The 25,935-nt window shown below is 35.6% G+C and overlaps 1 protein-coding gene across 1 annotated transcript in view; it reads right to left on the bottom strand.

The window, feature by feature from the left end:
* The window catches only part of MIPOL1 (mirror-image polydactyly 1), a 146,222-nt gene that overhangs the window by 101,427 nt on the left and 18,860 nt on the right, over positions 1 to 25,935 (bottom strand). Inside the window, exons 6-8 of the mRNA XM_008505275.2 lie at positions 13,963 to 14,092; positions 8,461 to 8,494; positions 8,031 to 8,201 (exon numbers count right to left, since the gene is read on the bottom strand). Of these exons, the coding sequence (XP_008503497.2) occupies positions 8,031 to 8,201; positions 8,461 to 8,494; positions 13,963 to 14,092 (335 nt within the window). The remainder of the gene's footprint in view (positions 1 to 8,030; positions 8,202 to 8,460; positions 8,495 to 13,962; positions 14,093 to 25,935) is intronic.

Here is a 25,935-nt window from a genome sequence, read left to right as displayed (position 1 = left end):
TCTCTCCAGGAACACTACTGGCTTTTACTTCCCTTTAGCTATTTTTTAAATAGATCTGGTCCTTGAAGTAATCTCATTTCACATAATACACCAGCAGAGCTTTAATATAACTATTTTAAAAAATAGTTTCTTTTATTAATTATTTAATTCTCTTTATATAGTTATCAATAATGAAGTTCTGAACTTTTATGTGAAGGTCTCAGTGACTCAGAAATTTTCACTGAAGAAACAATGTGCATGTTACTTTGACTGGGGAGTGCAATTTGCAATCTCTCTCACCTGTCTCTACTTCTTACACTTTGTTTTTCTCCCTGGAGTGCTATCTGAGAACATGAACTGGATTCCTTTCTTTTACTAAAGCAAAGCCAGAGATGCGCTCCAGGAATGCACCTTGTGCATTCTGACACAAACGAGTATTTAGTTCACAGGAGTTGAATATAGCTAGTGCAAAGTAAAAAACAAAAGGAAAAAAAAAAGCAATGCACACCTTAAAACACGTTAATGTGGATGTCTGATGCTGAGAACTACTTCATACGCCAGATATATTCCTATTTGTTCACACTGCTTGCTAATTCAGACATAATGAACCACAGTGTTGGAACAGCTAACATTCAAAAAGAGGCAAGTGGGTAAGAGTGAGGAGGGAAATACATACACAGATATATATTAATCTTTTCAGGCTCCACATGCAATAAAAATATGAAACACAAGAAACTTGTTTGTCACCTACAAAAGCAATTTTTACACAAACTCATCTGGGCATCCAAAATAACAAAGCATTTTTTTCAGAAAGGTTTCTTAGAAAGTTGCCTATGAAAACAGCTTTTGATAGGAAAGACACGATGGGTTGGTCGTTTGTTTGGTTTTTTTTAATTTTAGAAATATCAGAGACATTTTATCTAACAGGTAAGTGAACTTGAAATCCAATTCAACACAAAGTGCTAATTATAACGAAAAACTTTAAGCATCTGTACTGTTCTGGTACCTATAGAGTTTGTTGGATGCAGTGATTCAGTCTTCTCTTCAGAAGGAATATAATTTGAGTATCGCAATGCTTGTATCATAATGAAAATTCTCTCTATGGGTTATTGCTACTGAAACAGGTGATCAATAAGCATATAACACATTTTTCTTCTCTTGTATCCTAGCGTTTTAACACTAAATATTTAAATTAATTCTAGAAATTGGTTTGGAAGTCTAAGCTGTGTGGAGCTTAGCACCACGATAGATGAATCAAATAGCAATTAATCAAACAAGCTTGTATGCAAATTTACTGTCATTTTCAAAGGGGTGAGGAATTCCTAGGTACTGAAGAGAAGATGACTGCTTGACTGGAAATTCATTAATGTTTACAATTAAAGACACAAGGCTTGGTCATGCCCTCAAATAATATGCAGACATGTATTTTCTGAATTCTGCACAACACACTGTTTGCAGAGGAACAACAGGTGATTTTACAATGCAAACAATGATGTGTCTCGGGGCGTCATTCAGCCAAAACCTTATGGTAGTAAAAAGAGGAAATGTAGTATCAATTAAAAATTTGCTTCAGAAGATCAAAAAGACAAAGCATAATCCCTCTCTTCAAGGAAACACTGCATTAACATTTACATATTTACTCATACTTAGCATTCATGAACTAAATACAAAAGTTTGGTATAAGAGCTCCTTAGGGTAATTTCCCTTGGATCCTTGTTGCCTTCCCACAGATGACCTGCCAGCTGACGTGCACTCCCAGCTGTGAGAAGCATTAACTCGAAAACTACAAGACCTCATTCAAGGAAAGCCTCACTGAAGTCAGACCATGGAATAAGCTGCAGAATATTCACTTTTCCTACTGAAATTTTGACTCCAGTAGAATAAAAGGGAGTTTGGTGCCCTACTAACAGTTACCTGCCTACAGAGAAACCATTGTTACATCAATGGAAGAGATCAGCTGACATGGCACACTAAAACTTATAATGCCCTCAAATCTTTATCTGCTATCCTGTCTGAACATCTCTTCTCACCCCAGCTTTTTTTAATGTGTTGAGAAGTTTCATAGTGATCCAAGAAAACAGAGCACCATGATGGAAGATTAAACAGGTGATATTCTTTTGGGGAACATTCTGTGCAAATCAGAAAAACCAATGCAAGACTTCAAGAGGATTCTCTTTAGCTAATTTCCTCTCTACTTTAGTTTCCAGTGGACTAAAATTCCTACTTGAGAAGAAAAAAATACTTTACTCATCTGAATGCAGCCAAATATTTAACTGAGTATCCCCCTGGAAAATATTAATGCTGCAGCTAGTACAAATATATCTGAGTTACAGGTAGAGCATACCTAATCGTCTCAGAAAGTAAAGAATCATTCTAATTTTTCAAGCTGGGTTTGCTTTTAGAAGAAGTAAGCAGCCAAGTAGGCAAGAGCCTACATTTTTGTGAGATCCTTGATATTCTCACCACAACATTCCAAATAGTTTTACTCCATGCCTCCCTAGTACAGCAGTCACTGGCCCTGTTTGGCACTTTTGAAATTCTGTAATCAGTGGGAATCTCTTGGTTTATTCTGAGAAGCAGTGAAGAAAAGATGTATTTAACCATGTTCAGTACAACATGAACTTCCTAAAACATGGATTTAGTCAGACTTTCAAAGGATTATCTTAATTTAGGTACACAGTAAATGAAATGTGACACTATAAAGCACTCTTCCAGTTCAAAGCAATCAAATGGAAAACTAATATTGCTAATCACAAAAACTGCTTGTATAACTTGGCTTTTTGTGATCTTTCTTCAGAATCCCTTTTAGTCAGCATGATCTCCAAAGAAGAGACATCTGTGAGGTTTACCTCAGGCCACTGATGTGAATACCAATAAAACTGAAAATGTTTTCTTCAACTCCTATTGCTTTTCTCCCTGCAATCACAGTGCAACTTTTAATCTCAAATTATTATTCTTAAAATCTATTCTAGATTTTATTACACATTCCCACTGCTTATTATCAGGACTTAGACTAAATTTGCAGGGCAAAGGGAGCATCTTGCAGATAGCTCATCTCTCTCTGTTTAACCATCCTGCTCGCAAGTAATTTCTCCACGCCCTTCTGCCTTGCATAGAAAAGCACTGCAAATGAGGGCAACAGGAACTTTCTGTTGTCTGCCCAAAGGAAACCAATCATAAGAATGAACCAGCATGGTCCTTGAATCCTCATATTATAATAAACACCCCCTTTACCTTCACTTCTTTCCTCAAATAAGCCCATGACCAAAATCATTAGTACCCCACAGAAGCTGTCTGGTTCACAAACAGTGCAAAGAACAGGATGAATACAGCTTCCAACCTTTTCTTTTCCTTTTCTCAAATATTAGTGGCAAAAAGGAGAAGGTAGTAGGGGAACCATCCTGACAGAACAGCTAGAAGGACACTGTAAAATGTGCTCCTGTCAACCAAGAACTCAATCAGTATCTTCACCCAGGAAGCATCAAAGGATACCAAAATACAGAGTTTAAAACTGAACTGCTAATTCAAATCACTAAAAACAACATCCCAGTCTGTGGTGTGAATTGCAAACTGATGACCTCTACTCTAAGATAAGAGGCATTGTAACCTGTCATCTGGGTATTCCCCTACCAAGCACCCAAGATCTTTATATAATTTTTTTTCCATTAACATATGCTTTTGTTGTTTTTACACTTTATACAGCTCTTGCATTTATTACTTCAATAAGAGCTGTTCACTCATGTGCTGGGAATGCCTTAATGCTTTGTGAACCAGAAATAACAGGGCTCTACACCTTATTCTATGTAAACGGAGGGAAACTGAAGTGAATGTAAAAAAAAGTTAGCAAGAAGCTGGTGTGTTTTTAGTAAAGATGTTTATCAGTTATTAGTCATTAGTCGAAACTGATAATGATGTGCTGTTAAGCATAGTGCTTCTCATCTTTGTTTCCAGTAACGATAAATTGCTGCCTGCTGCCAAGACAGTGCCTCAAAATGGAGAAAGGTACTTGAACTTGCTTCAGATGAGCAACTGGGTGTATGCCAGTTTTTTTACATGAACAGTCATAAGCATGTTCCTGCACAGCAGGATGTGATCAAACTATTCAAAGCTGTAAAACCAGGTTTGCTTGCCAGTTATGTTATTGCTTCAAGATCAGTGTATTACAGATGGTACTTTGCCAGCCATAAAACTACTGTTTTTCCTTAGCAACATATTCTACACCTTTAATATTTAAAACTCTGTACAGAACTGACTGGTGTCAATCTTAAAAATACACTTACAGGATGAGGGTTACGACTGAAAACGTTATCAAACACATGATCTCCTGAACTGTAAGCTGTATCTTATTTAGCTTTAAAAAAGCACTTCCTTCAAGCTGTACCAATTAAAAGGTCCAGTTTATTCTCTAAACCAGAAGGTAATTGTAATGACTTCCTCAAGTCCTCGCTTCAGCTGCCAACCCTGTAATCATATTAACATTCCTGTCCATAAGGTGTGATGTGGCTAATAGGTGGTTGTTTGAGACATTGCACTTTATTGCCTCCTGCTGGAAATCAATTCTTAAAAGCATTTTATGAGGATCACACTATGTGAGTATGCTATATGTAATCTTTATTAAATGTCTGTCACTGACTGGATTACTCAAGAAAGGAAGATTTTTGAAGAAAGGCAGAACTGTAGTAAAACCAACTGGACAAATAAGTTTTTTCCTTGAATGGGTTAAGACAAAACTGAACATTACGGACAAGAAAATGATGTTTTATTTCTCGTGACAGTCAGGATCTTTCCCCATTTTCCTTTCAGAGGATCAGTCAGAAAACAGACTCAAGCTCCCCAGTATAACACAATATCTGTTCCCTAACAAACATATCTTAGCAAATACAACCAAACAGTTGAGTTTGTTTTTTTAAGGGGGTTGGTACAGGAGAAGATGGATGTCAATGTTTAGCCACGCTTTAGTTGTTTGGTTTTTATTCACTTGAAAATACATACTAAAAGTAGTATCAAATATTTGAGTTTATACCATTTTATTTGTTTTCACACATACAAAAAGTAGTTTGCATATTTGCTCAGCAATCTAGTGAATGATCTAAGATTACATAAACATGCACAGCTCAATACAGTGATAGAAGTGCCTCTCTCTGCTTCCTAGTAAGAAGTAACATTCGCATTTGAAATCTCAAAAGCACATTTTCATGACCTTTCCAAAATATGGACAGTGCTATTCATTTTTTGAAGAATGAAAACGTTATTCAAGTAAAATTCAAATAGAAGAATCACATCTAGATAACCACTATCAAGTATGCTGCAATGGCAGCCCAGTTAAATGCAACTTAATAGTATAATTACCAGAAAAATTATTGCAAAACTGCATTTCAAAAGACTAGTTGAAAGAAATCTCCTTTTACTTGGCTATAGCAAATGCAGAATTTATGGAATGTCCACGCTTTCGCAATATAACCTATTCCTTACCTGAGATCACAGCAATGTGTTGCAGCTGTGAAGGCTTTTGTGTTATTGTTTCTTACTGAGAAAAAACAGAAATCCTAAAAGGAAAATCAAAAAAGTTCTGCTACTTATATTACTGTGCTAAACTGTGAAATGCCAGGCTATTGTACAGAAAACCACAAAGAAGGATAACAGACACAGCTTCATTACACAGCCAGTCCAAACCCTTGTAATCACACACTTAGTTCTGTCACACAGAACCGGTTATGGTGGTCACTCAGATGACACTGCTGCCTCCAGCACCACACAACAGCAAGCAGGAAAAGAGCAACACCGTGTTCACACAGTGGGTCATAAAGCATTTAGCTTCCATTGCCCAGTGACTTCTGAACTTTAAAAATGCCTTTTACAGGGGCATAAGACAGCATGAGAATGGTCTACTTTCTTTCTGCTTTGACTTATCTTGTTCAGATCAATTCCCAGCCCCCATCTGATGTCACTCCCACCAAAGAAAAAAAGATTTTAACTTGCAGATATTAAGAACATCTGAGGCGACCTCAGATCTAAGTTCCAATAATTTGCATTTGTTATGCTAAGCATATACATCCCCTGAATTATATCTATCCCTTTGTGGTCTAATGTAGGAATCTCTCTCCTATTGTTCTTACTGTTAGCACTGTAATAACTACCACTATTGCAATGTTAGCAAAAGACTACTAATAACTCAAGTACGGTATGAATTCCCAGGGAACCACCAAGCCAGAGACACAGGCTGAAATGGTAGCTTCAATTTTCTAGATTCAACAGTTACAGCCATAAAACCACCACATATGTGAGAACACATCTAAGAAGTTCTATTAATAATAATTAATTTAAAAATATGGCATTATGAATTGCAAGCAGTACCACAGTGGTGTAACTTAGCACCAAATATTTAAATTCTCATTTGGTGGGGATTTATTATTTTACTAATTTAATTTTTTCAGCTGTACTATCTACTTAACATCACCTGTGCTTTTTGCTGACAGCTCTAAAGATGGCTTTGCCAGTTGTGGCACTTGCACCATTACTATATAAAATAATTATCTTTACAAATTTCCAAGATGACTACTTGGAAAAGATTACTCCTTAAACAGGCAGCTTAAAAATCAATTTAATTACAATGTATATTAAAATGAAATTCTACTGCAATTCATAAAAGTAGTATGGTCCAAGTATGCCAGAAAGTCCACTTCAACAAAGAAGCAAAAAATGACAGAACAAGACTAAAAATATCAAAAGATCCTTCTCTTTTGCTGAAAGCTTTTCTCTTATGAAATATATGCTCTGTGCAAAGAAGAAAGAACTAGGGCCGTTCAACGTTTTCCAGTAGGTTTGCTGCTCATGATTATTATAAACCCAAAAGAAAATAGACTGAAAAAGCAAAGTTCTACCATTAAAATCTTTAAACATCCCTTGCAATACATACTGGATAGACACACAAAATATTTTAATTACAAGGCAGATGGAGTTGTCAAGGTTAAAGTAGGAGAGAATACAAAAATGACAACTGCAAAAAAGTGAAAACTACAGGTATGTTTAAGGAACTCTTTTATCAGAGGTCTTCTCAATATAACATAAATTCCACCAACATTATCAGTACCATCCTAGATCACAAAGTAGACTTTAAATCTAATAGAACTTAGATGTGGGCTAACTTTGAAAACTCTCATTTGAAAATCTAAATTTTCATTACTGGAAAAGTCAGACAAATTTTTTTGCCTGGGATGAATATGCAAGGAGTTTCATTCTATGCAAAATCTTTTCTTTTCCCAGGAGATCACCGCCTTGGACTGCTCCTCCCTACAGCCTGTTCCTAGTGAGCTAAATCTAGGTTAAAATCCTGGAAGGAAAACTGTGGGGAAAACAAAAAAAAGAAGCTAAAAACAACAGAAAAACTCTTCCATGAGATAGGAGAAGAAACAAGATTCCCTTCATGATGAGGAGAATGAAGACAATAATGTTCTGTGAAAATAGGAAATTTTAGGAAGGAATCCAAGTAGAAGGAGGATCTCAGGTTCTTTCAAGTCATGTAGCAGAAGTATAAGACTTTGAGAGTCAAGAACCACATGCTGATTTTCATCTCCTGAATGTAAAGCAACAAAGGGAGGAATTGCTTGCACTGTTGCATGTGTTTCCATTATCTTCCTTTGAAATGTATTTCTGCCATCCATATCGTGTCCCAGTTAACTATCATCCTATGCATTATACCAATACAGCATACTGCAAAACTAAGCCCTTAATATTTTTTTTAACAACTCAATACAGTGAAAGCTATTCCATGTTGAAAAAGGAGACAGATAGTGATCAGGTGCAAAAGATAAAAAAAAATAACTTCTCATTAAACACAGTGATACTATTTTAATGGGCACTCCTACCATGAAGAAAAAGATGATAATTAATCAGCTATTTACTAGAAGGGCTCTCTTTGAGATTTTCAACAGAGAAAAGTAAACAAAATAATTTCCATCCCCAAAAAGAAAGAAGAAAAAAAAAGAAAGAAGAAAAAAAAAAGAAAAAAAGGTATTTGGTATTTTGTGATTATATACTTGCTTGACACTTACTTGAGACAAAGCAGCATCCCGCTGTTCTATTACTGCATTCATTTCCTCAGCTATTATTTTCTTTTTACGTTCCTTGGTCCTGTGTATTCGATTCAGAATTATAGCTCCATTCTTCAGTATATCTATCCCTGTGTCTGCATTGTTTATTCTGTTCAGTAATTCCTGTAATGTCTACCAACAGCATTATATGTTAGTCAGACATGAAGTTTTAATATATTTTATTTAATATAGGGTTTTAATTAATAGGCACATGTGAATTGTAAATTGACTGAGTGAAGTTATTGAATTTTCATATTGCAGCAAAGATGTACATTATTAGTGTGTCAATTCTTCTTTTTCCCACATCTTAGTTCTTGAAACCCACTCAATTGAACTTAAGCCTCTAAGATATAAGACTGACATCAAGAAATCTCCTCAGAGAATGGCTTACCATGTCATTTTCTTCAGGGTTAATATTTTCGAGCCTAGAAAAAAGGGACACAGAAAGCCTGATCAGTAGCATTTCCTTAGTGCAGCAAAATGAGTTCGCTTTTTAAATCTTTAGAACCTCAAGTAATTTCATTCTACTAGTCTTTAGAGTCAACCATGACACTGAACATATTAAAGTGCCACCTGCTCGACTCCATCTTTCAATAATGCTCCGTATCTTCAGCACTGACTTCAGACTGTTAAGTTATTAATGTTTACTGCTATATATGACTACAAGGATCAATTGTTCATATGTGCTTAGATGAAGAAAGTTCCCCAGCGATAGAAATGACTGATGCTCACAATTTATTTATTTCTGGGCTTACAACTTTTACCTGACGTTGTATTTTTGTTGTTTTTACTGCACCCCAAATGAAACAGGACAGGAGTTTTTTCATTTAAAAGTAATTCTTTTTCCAATTCTCTCTTCCAAAATGAGCACAAAACCCTAGCTGAAGTTTCCTTGAAAATATTGTGATTTTATATCTTCCATAAAATAGCAAGTTAAGCTAAGTCTCTGCAAGGCCCCTTATTTAATTCTGAAAAAACTCCACCTGCACTTGCCTCCCTTCCTATATCAACAGAGCATATATTGACCTGTCAAATATAAAGATGATACAAGGAATTTAGTCATACAGCATTGAACTCTGGCTGCGCAAAAGCAGTGAGTGACAGCACAAAAATCTAAGAAATGGGATAGTATGCGTTTTATTTTGCTTAAGGTAAGCTACATATATATGGATAAGTTATTCAAAACAGTTACATGTATTTTAAAGTGGAAGAGAAATCTTTTCTGGAAAAATGAGCATATTAAAGTTACATTACCACTCCATTGCTAATTACTTCATGGTGACTTCTACTAAACATAAGGCCTGTCACTGATATACAGTATGTACATAGTACCATTAAACATCTACTCAACAGCAACACACAGTTTTTTTCAAGAGTGCTGTGATAGGCACTACTCAGGAGCCGGGATTTTAGCTAGCAAACATCATAAAGTACTTGACAGCACACTACCACCTTTTACATCAAAGCATTAGTTTTTCCAGATAACAGCATATAAGACATAGTAAGTTGACTAGGGCAGAAATTAATTCTTAAAATAAAAACGAAATAATTCAGAATGTACTAGCAGTGTACAACAGCTGGTATATTTATATGGAATTCACGAGCAGTATCTACTCCAACATATACAGTCAGCACCAGAAGTAAGCAAAACAAAGTGAAAAAGCTAACCTTTGCTGGGTTTGACATGTATTCATAAAGTAACACAAAACACAAAATAACAAACTTATCATAAGTCCAAATTCTCAGAACTGGCTCCTTGATTTGGCTCCTTGGAGAGTTCCTGCTTTAAGTTTTTACACTGTTCTATGTGCTACTTCATGTGGGACTTAAAAATGGATTTCATCTAGTTTGTATTCACAATGAAAAGAATTGTATTTGTCAAAGTAAATTGGCAGAACTGACCTGGCTTCTCCAGAGGACTTCTACTCTGTGAGAAGCATGGATCAAAAAAATCACACAGTCTGCCGCAAGTTGGGTAGCAAGACACCTTACGGAGAAATGGGGGTTGGAAAAAGAAAAAGAACTTCTATCATAAGCCTTTCAGCATACTTCTGCCACAAGGGATCTGTTTAAAGCTGTACATACACTTCTTTAGGTGAAAGATGCTTTCAAAAGCCTTTCAAAAAAGAAGCATCCAGAGCTGTGTATTTGGCCCTGCTGCCTCTCCCTGTGCTGTGCAACAGGCAGTAAGTGACCCTTAGATCTTGCTTAGATCTCTCACAACTTTAAACAGCAGTAGCCAAGGATGTCTCTTCCCCCCATTATCTACACACATTCTGCTAACATAACCCCCAGGGGCTTCAGGACTGGAAGACTTTTGGTTGTACAGTTAAGCAATGACAACAGAATTGCTCCAGCTGCTAATTTAAAGAAAGCATTTAAGAATTTGATAAAGGTTGGCAGGCTGTTCAATATTGCCCTCTTGTAAAGATCTCTGATTGGAGTAAGTCCAAAGCAGATGGAAAGAGTGACCTGTGCTCAAAAACTTGATGAGTGTGGCAGAAATAGCTAATGTTCCTTAAAAAACCCCAAACCTCTGTGCTCCACATCTGAGACAGAGCACTTGACCTTTTGAACAGCCAGCAGCAGGAAGAAAATATTAAGAATGGTATTTGGAAAAGTTACAAGATTCCACAAGAAACTTCAAAATTAAAGAAAATAAAACAAGTGCCTTATGGCTCATCCCATCATCTGCTCCTTCCAAAGGATTAGCACAGTGATGAGGTGAACTCCAGAAAAAATTCACTTTAGCCACAGTAATAAACTACTTGGAATAAAGAGGTTGAGAACAGTCATTTCCTCATGGGGTTTACCTGGCTTCTGAGAATGGAGAGCGTCAATTAAACTGATTTCAGTCACCAGAACCAGTTTTGAACTTCTGGAGCCAGGCTAGTGTTCTGGCAGTCTTGATTCTGAGACTCAATCATTTCTTGTTTGCAAGATGCATGAGTAAGCATCCAGCAAGCTTAGAATAAGCAGACCAGTGGACCAGAAGAACCTGATGGAGGCAACCCTGCACTTCTTGGTTCTGTAATACCCCAAGATTTCAAAGATTCAAAAAGATTTAAAAAAAAACAAAGAACTTAAAAAACAACAAAAAAATGAACACAAAAGTCTCAGAACTAATAATCACAATGGGAAATGTTTTCCCCTCCACAGCATTGCTCTTTTTGAAGAAATATCACATTATCTTAAAGGTGCTGTCAAGGAGGACTGATCTGCATCAAGGAATAGCTGTGGTCAGCTTGACTTTGATCAGGTTGTGCAAATGGATGCAGCCACTGTGGGCTGAGTTAATATTGAACATAAATTGGTGGAATGGAGCAAGACATCTTTGCAGTTTCTTACATTGTCTGATATGGCATAAGTAATTGATGGTAAACTTGTGGTTTGGCTGAAGGAGTAGCAAGGGTAACAGAAGAGGCAGATATTAAGGCATCTGATGAATGTGATGATTACTTAAACATAGAGAATGAGTTTTTCTCCCATTCACAGGATTACATACAGCAATTAATGCCCTCTAATTCATTACCATTAAATACTTGCTGCATGAATGATTAACAAACTTTACAGTGTGACTGAATGGAACTTTTGGACTCTCTGCCTTTGTGGCTTTTGTCAAATAGGATTTTTCTTTTACTACTCTGATGACAGACACTAAAACTATCAATGAAAATAAAAGCAAGTAATATTTTTCAGAAAGCTTCAGCAAAATCTTTGGACCCTACAGCAGGCACAATCCTGCTTTGGATATGCCTAAGAATTTTTTTCTTCTCCAGGATGCCCTCAGTGACAGGTCACGCAGCACCCAGTATGTGAAAGACTGGGGTATGACTCTTACAAACAAATCAGTCTCTGTAATGCAGCATGGGAGACCCTGAAAAATACTAGAACTATGATCTTACACTTTCAGCTTGGCTAGGAAAATTCTTTTTATTTCAGTCGGTTTTGACCCCATTCCTGTGTCCTAGTGTTGGCTGTCATGACAGCAAATACCACAGAAGCCTGATGAGCACCCTTGGAAAATATACAGGAGGACAACAACAGCTCAGCTGATTAGCTCCCTGCAACTTCCACCTGGTATTCTCCAAAGAGAAATCTCCTATGCCAATGCTGAGCCTGTGAATGGCATCAACGTATCAGGCCTCTCCATAAAGCATCCAAAAGTGGATGACAGCAAAAAACAACTGCTATTTTCTAAATGATGGCAAAAAGTTATAACAGGTTGGCTCCAAGCTATCAGCCGAGGCAGTTACTGATCACTTTTTGGAGCAAGTACCTTTTAACTTATTACCACTGTATCCAGTACCTTATGCAAGCACATTTTTTTGGGGAAGGCAGTATATATGTTCTTCAAAAATGAAGTTTTCCATCCTCCTGCTTACAACTTTGTTAGTTGTCCAGCACATGAGTGAAGCAGACAGAAGGGGCAGAAGGGAAAACAAATGATGGTGTTCTGCGGGATTCAAGTGTCGTGACCTGTCACACGTGTCTATGGATTCCACTGCAGAAAAAGCAGCAATACATCTCTCAAACACTTAGCCTATGACTTCTTCCAGAAATCCAAGTCATTGACTACATCTGTTGACTAGAATAATTAATTAGTTTCAGAACTGGAGTCCCAAAGATCTCGAGTTTAGGCTAAGTTGCTTATATACATTTTCATTTGATGTTATGGGCCACATGAACTTTTCTTGGAACATACAAACTTATGAGTGACAGCAGAAACTGAAAAGACTGGAGTAAGGCTCACAGTTATGATGCCTCTTATGGGACTGTAAAGTACATTTGTAAATTCCTCAGACTGCTGCTCAAAGCAAGATTCCAGATGCATATAAACCCATAATGGCTCTGTAAAGACATTTATTCTAACAAATTGTGCACTGATTCCCCTAATCTTGCTTTAAGACATACTTAAAGGCTGTGACAAACTCAATATGTAAATTCTAACAACTTGTTATTCAAATAACATCCTCTAGCCCTAACTACAAAAATACCCAAAAGAAGACAACTTGTTTTCTGCCATAAAGATGAAAGACTGCTCATAGTAGAATCAATTATTTAAAATATAATTGCCTGCCATTTAGTTAACTAACAACTGCACCTGCTCTGTTCTCCCACCATCAAAAACTTCACTGTTTGCTTTCTATTTTTCTTGGCTGAAAAACAGGAGAAATTTCTCAGCCACTCTAGCCTTTTGGGGGGCTACCACAGAGGGTACCCAAGTTTATCACAGCTTGGATGGAGAAGCAGCACATGAAGAGGCAAGTTGTAGCTTCAAAGCTGCCTTCATCCTGAAGTGAGAAATGAAACTGTTCCTGATCTTTCTCTTGATTAAACAGTTTTGTTTAACATGAGATTGCCTATTTCTGTTGTGTTTACATGGCACACATAAAACTCTTAGAAGTATTAATTATACCCTTATTACCTTACAAACTGCTCCTACACTAAAGATAAGAAAAAGAGCATATATTTTTACTATGTCACCCACATCATTAGTAGAAATTTTGCTGAAGGAAATGTCTAATGGGCTTAAAGGCTTGATTGATTTTCTATACATTGCAACTTCTGATTGATATGCTAGTACTCCATGTCAAAAGATCCCTATAAAATGTCACATTTGTCTTATTTACCCCTGAATAAGTCAATACCAAAGCTTTTGATGATATTTTTAATTTCTGTGAAAATTATTGACCTGGCTCTCAGTCTCCAGAGAAAAATTCACTCTAATAGGATGGCTAACAAATTAACCAATAGCATGCTAAGACTAGTACTAGTCCTGTATTTCATCGTTGAGAAGCTTGGACTAAGTTTTCCGTAGTGTTGAGCAGTTTATGACAGTCACAGACTGACACAACAACCTTTTTGAACAGAGCAGGAAGTGTATACTTACTCTTTGAGAGACTCTTCTAAACGCTGGACTCTTAGAAATGCTTCATCTCTCTCTTCATTGGCTAACCTGAGCCTTGCCATGACAGCTTTGTCACGTTCCCGTTGAGCAGAATAAACTTCCTCCACCAGAGCTGCAAAAGGAAGCAGTATGCTTAACAAACAAGTATGACAGGGAAAGACACTATTAGCTGCACTTCCATGGGCCTCTGCCAGTGTCCCCTAAAATCAACATTTCTCCACTGACCTCCGATTACTCTGGATAAGAGTAATTACTCTGTATAATGCTTCAGACAGAACACTAAATTGCTTTTGATTGCTAAAAATAATACTTCAACAAATTAAATAAAGCGATGTGTTTTTACATCCGCTCCTGTATAACCAAACAGGTCATGGAAGGGATTTGCTTTGCATTCTGAATATTTCTGTATTGAAAATTAATTCTTCAAGTTCATAAAGAATCATATGAGACACTAGCAAGTTTTCTCTATGACACAAGAGTTAAAAGTAATGATCCATTAAAACAACTTCTACTATGATACTACTTCCTATCAGGGTGGCATGCTGATATTAAATATTAAAAATAACAGTATTTTCATAGTCTGTCTCTGGTATCTCAAGAATGGCACAGATGGCACCTTTCCTTCTCTGCCAAGCCTTTACTTTATTGTGTAATATACTGTTATATTATCTCTTACAGCATACGTGGACCTTGGAGCATTAGGTGCCAATAAACTAAGATTTACTGTCTATCCTTGGGAGCACACTAACACCTTCAAGTCATTCCTCATCCTGAGCTTACATTTCCTTCCTGCCTCTCCCCTGTCAATATGTCTAACACCATCTCTGGCACACTGCCAGAATCCTTACCTCGACCCTGCCTCCACTAAAATCTTTATTCATATTTCATCATTTCCCACTGCAATACTGCAAATCTCTCCTCACAGTCATCATAAAATCCTTGCAGTCAAAATATCTAGGTACTTTCAGGATGCCATAGTAAGACTGCTGCCACTCCAAGACAGGGGACTATATCCTCTCTGATTGTTTCAGGCACCTCAAAAAATCTCAACTGAAGTCTGTAGGTTCCAGAATTCTCTATGTTCCCCATTCAGTCAGCCAAGCTGACTGAAAGCCAGTCTCCTAACACTGTACTAAAGTATCCTTCAAATTTTGGCAACTTTTTCTCAAGAACTTTCTCCACTAAGCCATTGCTGGTGCCTTGCTTACCCTCTTCAGAACTCTGCTCCTCTCCAAACCACTGCTTAAATCATTAGGATCTTAAAGAAAAGCCTTGTCCCTCTTCATTTTTATCCCTCCATTCTTAAGTGAATTGACATCAACTTTTTTGCCTTTATACATTAGTTTACTCTTACTTCAGGTTTGCACATGATTGTACAAAAGCTTCACAGCGTGTTATAACATAAACCACTTCATGTTTCTTCATAGAATGGAAAAATAGGAATGCATCAGTACATCTTTGTAGCAGCTATACTGCTAGCACAAAATACACCTTATCATCACTGAGAAAAACCCAAAACTTCCCGACAAACCAAAATACAAAGAAGTGGGTTTTTTGTACATCTCAAAAGAAAGTCAGATAACCAGGGAATTAAGACAAGTGAGAAGATTAACAGAAAGACAGTTTGGAGAGATTAATTAGGAAAATGTTCAAGGTAGGAAAGTAACCCTCTTGTCCTCAAGCTTGGGAGAAGAGCATTTATTATTAGCTGAAGAGTAAAGAAGAGGTCTAGCAAAAGGCTGTACGATAGCAGCAGATTAGTCAGAAGAATACAGGGAAAGGCTAAATGTTACATCTGTAAGTCCAATCCGTCTTGTCAGAAAAATCTGCAGAGGAGCTGCAAGGGTAGACATGAGGCCAGAGATGTAACAAATGGTGTCCCAACAAACCAAAAATAATAAAAAAATCAGTATTGGCAGCACAAATCTTGGAATGTTCACACACACAAAAAAAACCCGAAACAAAACCAAATATCAATTGAATTATCTCCTATTGTCATATTTACTTGTTTCACAAGAATAATATAATTTTTCTTGAAGAAGTTTCCCGTGTTTACAACAAGAAAGCCATACTCGATATTGGATGGAAACACTAAGGCATAAGTAAAGCTGCTGCAAAACTTCATGCTGAGACTGATGCTGAGTGAGGTTGAAGCACTTGCAGAAGATCAGTCCAATACATGCACAGGTAGGTGGCTCATCGAGAAAAAGAACAAATTGTATGAGCTGGGCCTTGCATTTGAGCTGACCAGGCTTCTACTTAGGTTGTTGAGATCTGTGATGGCAGGGAAACTACTGCCTTAGCATTGACTGCCTGGGTAAACTGCAACAAAACTTCTATGTCCCAGCTGGATCTGCAATACATGAGCAGTTTAATTATGTATGGTAATTATTACCTATCTGTACCTTAATATATTTGTTCACTATTGTTTTTCCAGTAAATTATGTCAGCTTATCTAGCAACATGCAAGAGACATTGCACAGAGAACCCTTTCCATAAAGCTGCAAATGGATCCATTACGCAGTTTCCTTAATGAAAACAATTGCTGTAATGAATAGAAAGCTGTCTAAAATAACTGAAGATTTGGCATTTCTTATTCTTCTGGGGTTAAATAGCTTCCAGATTAGCTAACTTCTTTGAGTGCATCCCTTCTTCAGTCAGACCCTGTAACAACCCCATCTCAGGACAGAAAACCACAATTTTTTGACTGTAAAAATGCATCTTGAGTGTACAACTACACTGAGGGACCAAGTTCTGGCATATCTAATTCCCTCTCTGAGCAACTGTAGCCAGTGGTAGTAATAACTTTATTTGTATATCTCACAGGTTTTAAAACTAGATTATTGTGTACTTATCTTTAAATCAATGTAACTATAACAGTGTGAAAACATCCAGAAAAAATATTTTTAAAGTTACGTAAACTTAAACCTTACCACCCCTGATAAGAAGCCTATAGGCTAACTGCCTTGTACACTGACCATTTCTCCCACCCAAAAGTTCATCATAAAATAATGTCTTTTAACTATTGGCTGTAGAAAAGTGACTTAAGTTGGGCAATGCCTTCTTGTTATTTTCTTATATTTCCACTAAATTAAGGCATTGGAATAAATATTCCACTCATCAGATCCACCAATTTTATGAAAAATAAAGTATAGTAGAGTTCCATATAAATTAGAAATGTTTGGCTTTTGCTTCTATTTCTTAGAAATTATATTGCAAATCATATTAAAACAGAATAGGAAGAGTGTAAAAATCATGTAAGATGCCTGCATAGTAATTGAAGTTTAAAAAAAAAAAAAAGAAACTTAGCTACGTGGCATTTCAATACCATGTAGCACACTGACCACAAGAAACCACTAAGTTAAAAAAAAAGTCCTCATCTAACTCATTTTAATAGACTGTGGAAGTCTAACTCACCTGATTCCATTTCCAGCCAAAGCTTGTGCTGAATTTAGATTAGACATTTCTGTTATCCAATGCCTATACATTTCCGACTCTGCCTAATATTTTAGAAATTCCTTTTCTTTAATGCTGTATAGAATACTATAGCATTTACACAATTGCAGGTAGTCCAAAGTACAATGCTGTTAAAAATAATGTTCACCATTCAGACTGAGCTTAGTCACAAGTAAAAATTTAGGATCATAAGGACCACATGATTTCTTCAAATAAACCACTCAAACACATACACCTTTGGAGTGCAATGTAGCAGCAAACCAAAACAGTTTGTCTTGTATTTAGGAATGCATGTGCAGTATAAATTATCCAGTCATATTGTCATAAATCTATGAGTGAAAGTAACAAAATAATCCTCCATATTAAAAACAGAGAAGAATACCTAGATTATCATCCCTGTGCTTTGAATGATTGAGAATGATTGAGAATGATTGAGATTACCAAATCAGGCTCCTGAGTCCCAGTCCAGACATGGCATATTCTGCAAAATACTAGCCCCATACTGGCACACTGACTTGATGCCTGATCCAATGAAAAAAGTGATCCAGCTACTTAGTCACACCATGAGGTTTTTCTTGGAGACCTTCCAGTGGTGCACCAAACAACTCTATCCTGTTTACCTTGAGGCCTGACCAAAAAGAAACACAAATTCTTATAGAACTCATGTTTCAAGAAAGAAAATGACACGCAAAACCGAAGTATGAATAGTCAAATATTAAGCTAAGATGAATTGAGTAATCTACTAATTCATGTACCTATAAAGACATTCAATAGTTAAAATATTTAAATCCTATATTGCTAAATTAAGAAGATGGGATTATTTTCCAATACTTGCAAACATTGTAATATTTACAAATATGACGCTACTATTTCGTTGCATAAACTTTATTTGCTTTGGAATAATTTAGTAACATCCTTCTCCTTGTAACTAAAACCCCTGCATACTCTAAAAGAGCTCTTTATTTTAAAAGAATCATTATGCTAAACTCATCAATTCTAAAACATTTTTAGTTTTTAGTGAAGAAAACAATTGTAAACAGTGAGCTTTTGAAAGGTAGATAGCTATTACAAAGTTCACTTAGAAAATCAATATAGCATTTTAGCTGGAATTTGCTCATTAAACACCCACAGCTCTAATGCAAATTATGATGGAATGAATAAAGCAAATACATATGCTTCTTTCTTTTTATTAAATGTAAAATCTACTGTTAATTGCATCTGGTATGTCATATAAACTTTTCTCCTTAACTATTAAATGGAAGCTTTTACAAAAGTCATTAGAGATTCTCTTTCTTTGACTTGTATAAATTTCAATATTTGTTCAGTAAAGGTTCACAGCAGTTAAATTACATTAACAAATATTATTAGCTACTATGTAAGCCAACTAAGTAAAATACTTATATTGCAGGTAAAACAAATCAATGGGTGTTTACAATAATATTTGGATATGTCCATTTTTAAACAAGCTTATCAAATATCATGTAATTCTTAGTTAAATGAGAGAGACTCAAAGTAGATTTTTTCTTCCCAAATACTCAAATTTGTTTAGTAAGCTAATTGTTTTCTAATATGGGCAAAAGTAAATATGAAGAAGATGAACCATACAGAGTATGAGTTTACTGAGTCAAAGTAGTGTACATATTTTCTTAGTTGAACCTGATTCTTTTGGCAAACCTATCTTCTACACTTTTAAAACTACTTTTAAAATGCAGTAGTAGTGAGAAGGTGTGATGGAAATCATTCTAGTTTAAACAGTGGTTCATGATTTTCCAAACAACAGAACTTGGGGGGAAGGGAGGGAAGCTGAGTTCCCAGGAAAGAAGTCTGTTTGCTGATTTCCTAGAGGTCATCTGTGTAAATAAAAAACTCAATAGGAGAGGCAAGAAAGAAGAAACTGTTAGGACTTAAAACATCTATGGCAGCAGAAATCACTTCATGTTATTCCTTAAAAAAGGTAAAATCCAGAATAAAGGCCAGACCTTATAAGAAAAAGATAAGATTACTACCTAGAGTGTAATCTCAGAAGCTATGGTAAATATTGTAACACTGTAACAACTGACTCTGAAGATAAGTCAGTTTAACAGAAATAATAACAATATTTTGGACTTTGCAAGGTATCTGACATTGAGAGATATAACCAACCACTACCTGTGACTTTGGACTATGCAAAAAAAAAAAGTGATCCAAGAAATAGTACAGTTCACTTTTTGCTAACTGTTTTTCTAACAAGCACTACCTAAAGTGATCTTTTACTTCCAAGAAAAAATTTGGTGGAAAAGTTTTTATCTTAAAAAGAATGCATTGTTGCAGAAGGTCAGGGTTTTGCAGTTTAAGATTTAGTATCCAAGATGGGTGGTTGCTTAATAATAAGGGACTTGGGATTTTTTTGGCATTGATTGTGGTATATTAAAAGTAATTTTAATTGTTTTTTGCACCACTGCAGGGAAAAAAAAAGATAATGTTTTTACAAAAAAGGCTATGCGCACCTTAAATATTCAAGTATTGAATCAAATAATAACACTAATTAATAACTCAATTTTTTTTTTTTATGCATGATTCAATTTCTATTTCATTCAGGTATACAGCTTTAACATAGTAGTGAATATTTGACTCACAAGAAAAAAGACACAAAGAATATTTTCTGTTTTCTACCTTTTGGAGATATATATTATTCTGAAAGAAAAGCAGAAATATGAGAGAAATTACTTGACCAGGGTATACTTAGAATTAAAGATTCCTGTAATGAGCTTTTTGTTTATTCTGCTCAGTTGCTTCCATGGAAAAAATGTGAGCTGAAATTTATCCTACAGTGAGGCTTAACTGAAGCTTTTTAGGGATTTTTGTTGTGTTTCCACTTTGGATTTCTAAGTAGCAGCTACATAAATGTGAGGAATTAGGGAAGTACACTGGGAAAAGAGGTGCAATGACTACCTGTCTTTTCATTTTCATCAGTCCTCCCATTCCTGTTCACCTCTTCTGAGTCTCTGTCTGGCTAATCACAGAAGGACTTGGAAACTACCCTTGCCATTTTCAGATGGGCCAATATTATTAAATTTTATGTAACCATATGGCTATATGCTTGTTCTTCTTACAGAAGTACAAACGTATATATTTGTTATCCAGTCATGTTAGAAATCAAAATCCCTTGAGGCTTCCTTCTATTGGATTTGATGGTTTTGCTCACAATTATTAAATAAAAAGTTAATCTTGTCATAGCCAAACAAACAAACAATATTTACTGCATTGCTATGAAAGCCTTTAAAATATGTTATTAATTGGTCTTTGCACATACATGTTACAAAATTCAGATAATCCCTAGAAATGTTCAAAGCCTAAGGCCCTTTACACCGTTCTCATTCAGGTTAATGGCAAACTACCATGAGCTCCAGGGCTGACTGTTGACTTAACAGTGCTGAAATGCTCCATTACGAAACAGACAACTTAAGTTATTAGCTCTTTCTTGAAAGCTTACTTTCAGTTATAACCTAAAACTGAAAAATAAAAGCAAAATAGTGATAAGAAGATCACAGAAAAACTACTAGTGAGTTTTTACCAGTCTACACCAGGAATTATAGACTAAAAGTAATTTACACTTAAAGTGACTTTACAGATACAGCAATCTGAACAAACACTGATAGAACACAGTCACTTCTTTATTGCTTTGTGCTTGTCATATGTATTTAGTGCACATCATTCATTTGCCCCTACATTTCCAATGCTATAAACAGAGTTTTCTTAATAAAAGGCTAAAGTTGCTTAGTGGCAGCTCCACATAAGGTTTTCTTTGTGTACTCCGATCCCAATTCAATTAAAAAAAAATAAAGTGGGAAAGAATAGGAGAGAGTATTATACACAGACCCCAAGGCAGTTCTTGTGAAAGCCAATCCCTGAACAATGCTTAAGCCTCTGCTTCTAATACACAAAACAAAGTGGACTTCAAAATTCAAAACATAATGTGGTTAAACTTTTTTTCAGCAAATAATTGCTGATGCCTGGATATTTACTATATGGGGAAAATAACTGCATTAAGATTTCTGATTCAGAATTTGACAAGTTAAAGTTTTTCTAATATCTCAAGAAGCAGATTAATTGCAGACCTTTTATTCCTGAATAAAACCCATTCCTTTATTCTAGTACTGTAGTGGGGAGGAGAAAATGGGCAGACTAATTGTAAAAAACCACAGAAGATACTGGCTAGATTTTTACATACAAACTCCACCCACAAACAGCTCAGAAATTGACATGTTAGCCTATGCCAGCTCATTGTACATCCTACTTTAATGAGCTGCCTGCAAGTTTTTGGCAATCTGAAGGTAAAATTACATTGAAAAATTACATGTTTCAAATTAAGCTGCTAAAAATTAAGCCAAGATGTTCCCAGTCACAACACCAGTCTCACCAGTTGGGGTATTTTTCTTCCCTTTAGATAGACTGCCTACCTTCCCATATGAAGATTCAAATCCAAACAGCTATCTCCAAAATGCTGTTATTTACTAGAAAATACTCAAAAGACTATTAAGGAAGTAGCTTTGCATAATGAAACATTCACAGGAAAAAAACCCTAAGAACTATATAGACTTTACATACAAATGAACTACGCACAGAAAACGGAGTTAGTGAAGTATTTGTGACACCTACTTAAACTGTAAAATACAATTTATATTTAGGTTTATAAACACTGAGGGTTAGGAACTACTGAGTTCTTTTGGCTAAAGCCCAATATTGGCCTTATTTCAGTTTAATTGGAAGAGGATCTTGAATTCATCTTCTCCATGAGATATCAGGAACCTGGATTTCTGTTTGTACCAAAGGTTAATAAGAAATGTGTCTGTAAAAGTCAAACAGCATTAAATACCAAAAACTGATTATTATTCTGCAGGGGTTGTTCTGTCATTCATAATCTCTCCATGCTCCAACCTTCCACAGCTAATCTTTAATGGATGACATGCAAGACAGAAAAATAACATCTAAAAAGGGACTCTAAAGTGAGCTTTGAAGAAATGGAAAATACTTTTCTTCTGTGCTGGAAGATATTGCCACCCAAAGTTTATTACTGGCAAAATTACTTATTTCCTCTTACTTAATGGGATATTAACTCAAACTAAGTAAGCTAATAGATACTTGGACATTTTTTTTCACTCTTCCTATTAAAACTATTGCATATGCATTCAGTAATAATTTTTCAAGTTGACCTAGGAAACTTGAAATAATGTTCATGGCCATTTCCATACCACATTCAAGAATTCCAAAATATCACAAGTGCTAACTCTCAATTTTTTTTGTGAAAACAGACATGAAAAAAGGGACCTCACTGTAGGTATACTGCTATAGTTTCCAAGAGACTGAAAGTTGTACAACATATACAACAGTACCAGAAGTACTGCTTTTCCCTTTTTCCAAACGATGTTTGCTATAATTACCATGGTCTTTCAGAGAGGACCTGGAGAATGCCAATAGTTTTCAGGCACCGAACAGGCCTAGCAGGGCAGAACTCAATCAGCTGGCTATGATTTAAAGAAGAATTATATTTTGGTAACTTTACTAATAGATACTGGAAAACATAAACAAAAAACCCAACAAGAACCAAGACCACAGAATAGTCCTTGCTACAGAAAGATTTAATAAGTAGTAATTTTTTTATATTTTCCTACAAAATTATTCTTAGTCCCAGTACACAGCATTGTGATAGCAAAAATGACATGCTTAATGCCAACTATGGTACATCTTGTTGCAGTAATGGTGGGAGTTACTGTGAGAAGACCAGGACTTTGATATTTTTTCCAGTTTAGAGAGGCTGCCACTATGTTTGACAATTCTCATTTAGATGCATCCAGCCCTTTCCTCTAAAACTTCCTATATACTCCCTGTATAATTCTTCTGTTGAACAAAGTGAAGCCACGTACTGTGTCCGTGCTAAGTGAGATTTGTTCTTCCTGACAGTCCTTAGGAATTTTACAAGTTAGACACTTAGTTCTTTGCAATGCCATCATCCTCATTTTCTATTCTGCCCTCAAAAGACCTGTGATCCTTTTCCCTTCCCCACCCCCTGAGAGTGCACCCATTTCCATTCTGTTCAATATATGAAAGTTCTGGAGACCCACACTTCAAAATTCTTCGTGACCAGTTCACATGTGGTGTTCCTCTTGTTCCTTACATTATCCCACTCCCAGTTCTTTGATGATTTGCTTTTTCCTTGATTTTCATATTGCCTCCTCCTCTGTTCTTCCTTTCATAATGGGTTGTGAAACTAATAGTACCTTCTGACATTGGCTTGTAATGAGAAGAAATCCAACGTAATAATAAAGAAACAGCAGGAACCTGTGGTAAGTTTTACCACCAGAAACAATAGTCTCTAGTGCTTAAAAGCTGCAACCAAAACTCTGAATTCCCTAATTTTCCTTGGCCATAGCTATCTGACACAGAGACTGGGAACAAGGGAAGTTCTAATGTTCTTTTTCCAGGCTAGCAAAATTTAAAAATAAACACCTTCTGAAAATAAGTTATTTACTGTGCACAATGTTAAAAAATCTCTCCTATCATTTATATCTTCTCCCTTAACTCTATTCTTTCCATATTCTTTTATGAAGCATTTCAGAAATTTATACTTTCCCTCTTTACTTCTACCTCTGAACAAAGTTAAAATCATAAAATTACAAGCTTTGGATTATTTGTTCCTGAAGGCCATTGTAGCTTCATTAAAAAATGTCCTTTGTCTTCAGCATTTCTATTCTTTCCATGATACTTGTTTAGGTAACAGCCATCAATTAGAGGGATGTATTTTCAAGCAGAATCATAATATTCCTCAAAGTGGACAACATTTTTATGGTGAACCTTTCTGATGATTTTCCAATATAATTTTGTAGTAATTTTATTATCATAATGTCAGTACTAAATAATACTATAAGTGCTAACACCCATATTTACAGGCTTCACTCTACCATGTGTCATACACTGCACTAATTAAACATTAACCAGCAACATGAAATCGCAGCAGCATGTGTTCTCCTTTACTCTGATAACTTAAACTCAAGGGAGAAAAGTTTTCCCTTAAACACTCTGAGTCTTCTTTATGAGGTTCTCCTTGTCCATTAGAACTCTTCCCAAGGCTTTTATGAGACAAAGACATAAACCTTCTCAACTTCAGTTTGGTTCACAGCATTCCAGATTTGAAAATGTTTATCCAAACTAGGTAACATTCTCAGAACTGTAAGACAGGAAGCAAAAAATCCATGAAATATTAATGATGCTTCCTTTTTGCAAACAGTTTAAGCAGTAAGGAGCCTCTTGGCCTCACTCGCAGCATTTAAAGGATTTTATACTTCCTGAACTTGTAAAAGAGGAAATAAGGATATTTTTTTAAAAGGTCATCCTTATTATACATTGTAGGTCTCATCAAAATTTGGTTTATTTCTCCTTTTAAAATGGAATAACTATGTTGATTCTTGATATCTATAGTCATGCCATAATGTTCTGAAGAGACTATTATACTTAGGACATAATTAGAAACTTTTAATAGTAATGTCTGAAAAACACTATTTAGTGTTTAGTATAGTCTGAAAAACACTATTTAATAACAAACATTTCAACTATATCCAGAAAAATTAAACTAAACATGTTTCTGATATGCCTTTTGACACACATTTCCTTTCATGTTTTAATGAGCAATGAACACCTATATCAAAGAGAATATTTCTCTATTATACACCAAAGATAAAACACTGCAAATATCCAGGAACAAACCCAAAATAGGATTTAACACAAACAATTTTGGCTGCTAAGTATGCAGTGCAGATTTTTTTCTTCTGAAAATAAAGCTAGCACTTTATGTAAAATGAAATAGGATTAAAATTATGTTTCCTATGACATGGATTACATTTGTCTTTCCCTTCACCACAGAAAATCTAGGAAGTCTCTCTTCCACCTATAATACTGTATTCTTAGGAGTATGACATTAAGTGGAAAGTCAGCCATCTGTTTTTCCAGCTAGAGAGTTTATTTTCTGCTCCATTTTCCTGAAGACAGCTACTCCTCCTTTTAGCACCAATATTTTGGACACAAGTATTAGGACTATTAATACAGTATTTGTGGCCCAGGAGGGCACAATTTTACCTAGCTTACACTTTATTTACGAACAAAAGATACGATGAGTTTATAAAAGCACTACCCTTGATTTCTTTGAATCCCAGTCCACAGTGGAGAAAAATCTCAGAGCACTTTTCATCCACTGGGTACACAATATACACAGTCACTTTTCAAGAATAAAAATACTCAGCTTTATTACTTTAGAATTTTCCAAAATAAAAGAATCCAAACTGTTTCCATTCTCATAGGTCTATCCAAAGAACAATTAACAACAAATATAAGCATGCATTCACTTTCAACTATAAAACTAAAAAACTTTAGTTTGGGAAATTCGTATAAACTTCATTCACTGGAGACACACCCTCATGAGAAAAATATTCATCAACTACCAGAAGATCAGATTTTTAAAGAAAAGTG

The sequence above is a fragment of the Calypte anna genome, chromosome 5A (assembly GCF_003957555.1).
Source record: "Calypte anna isolate BGI_N300 chromosome 5A, bCalAnn1_v1.p, whole genome shotgun sequence".
In the NCBI taxonomy this organism is placed as follows: domain Eukaryota; kingdom Metazoa; phylum Chordata; class Aves; order Apodiformes; family Trochilidae; genus Calypte; species Calypte anna.
This window is presented reverse-complemented; position numbering and strand designations above follow the sequence as displayed.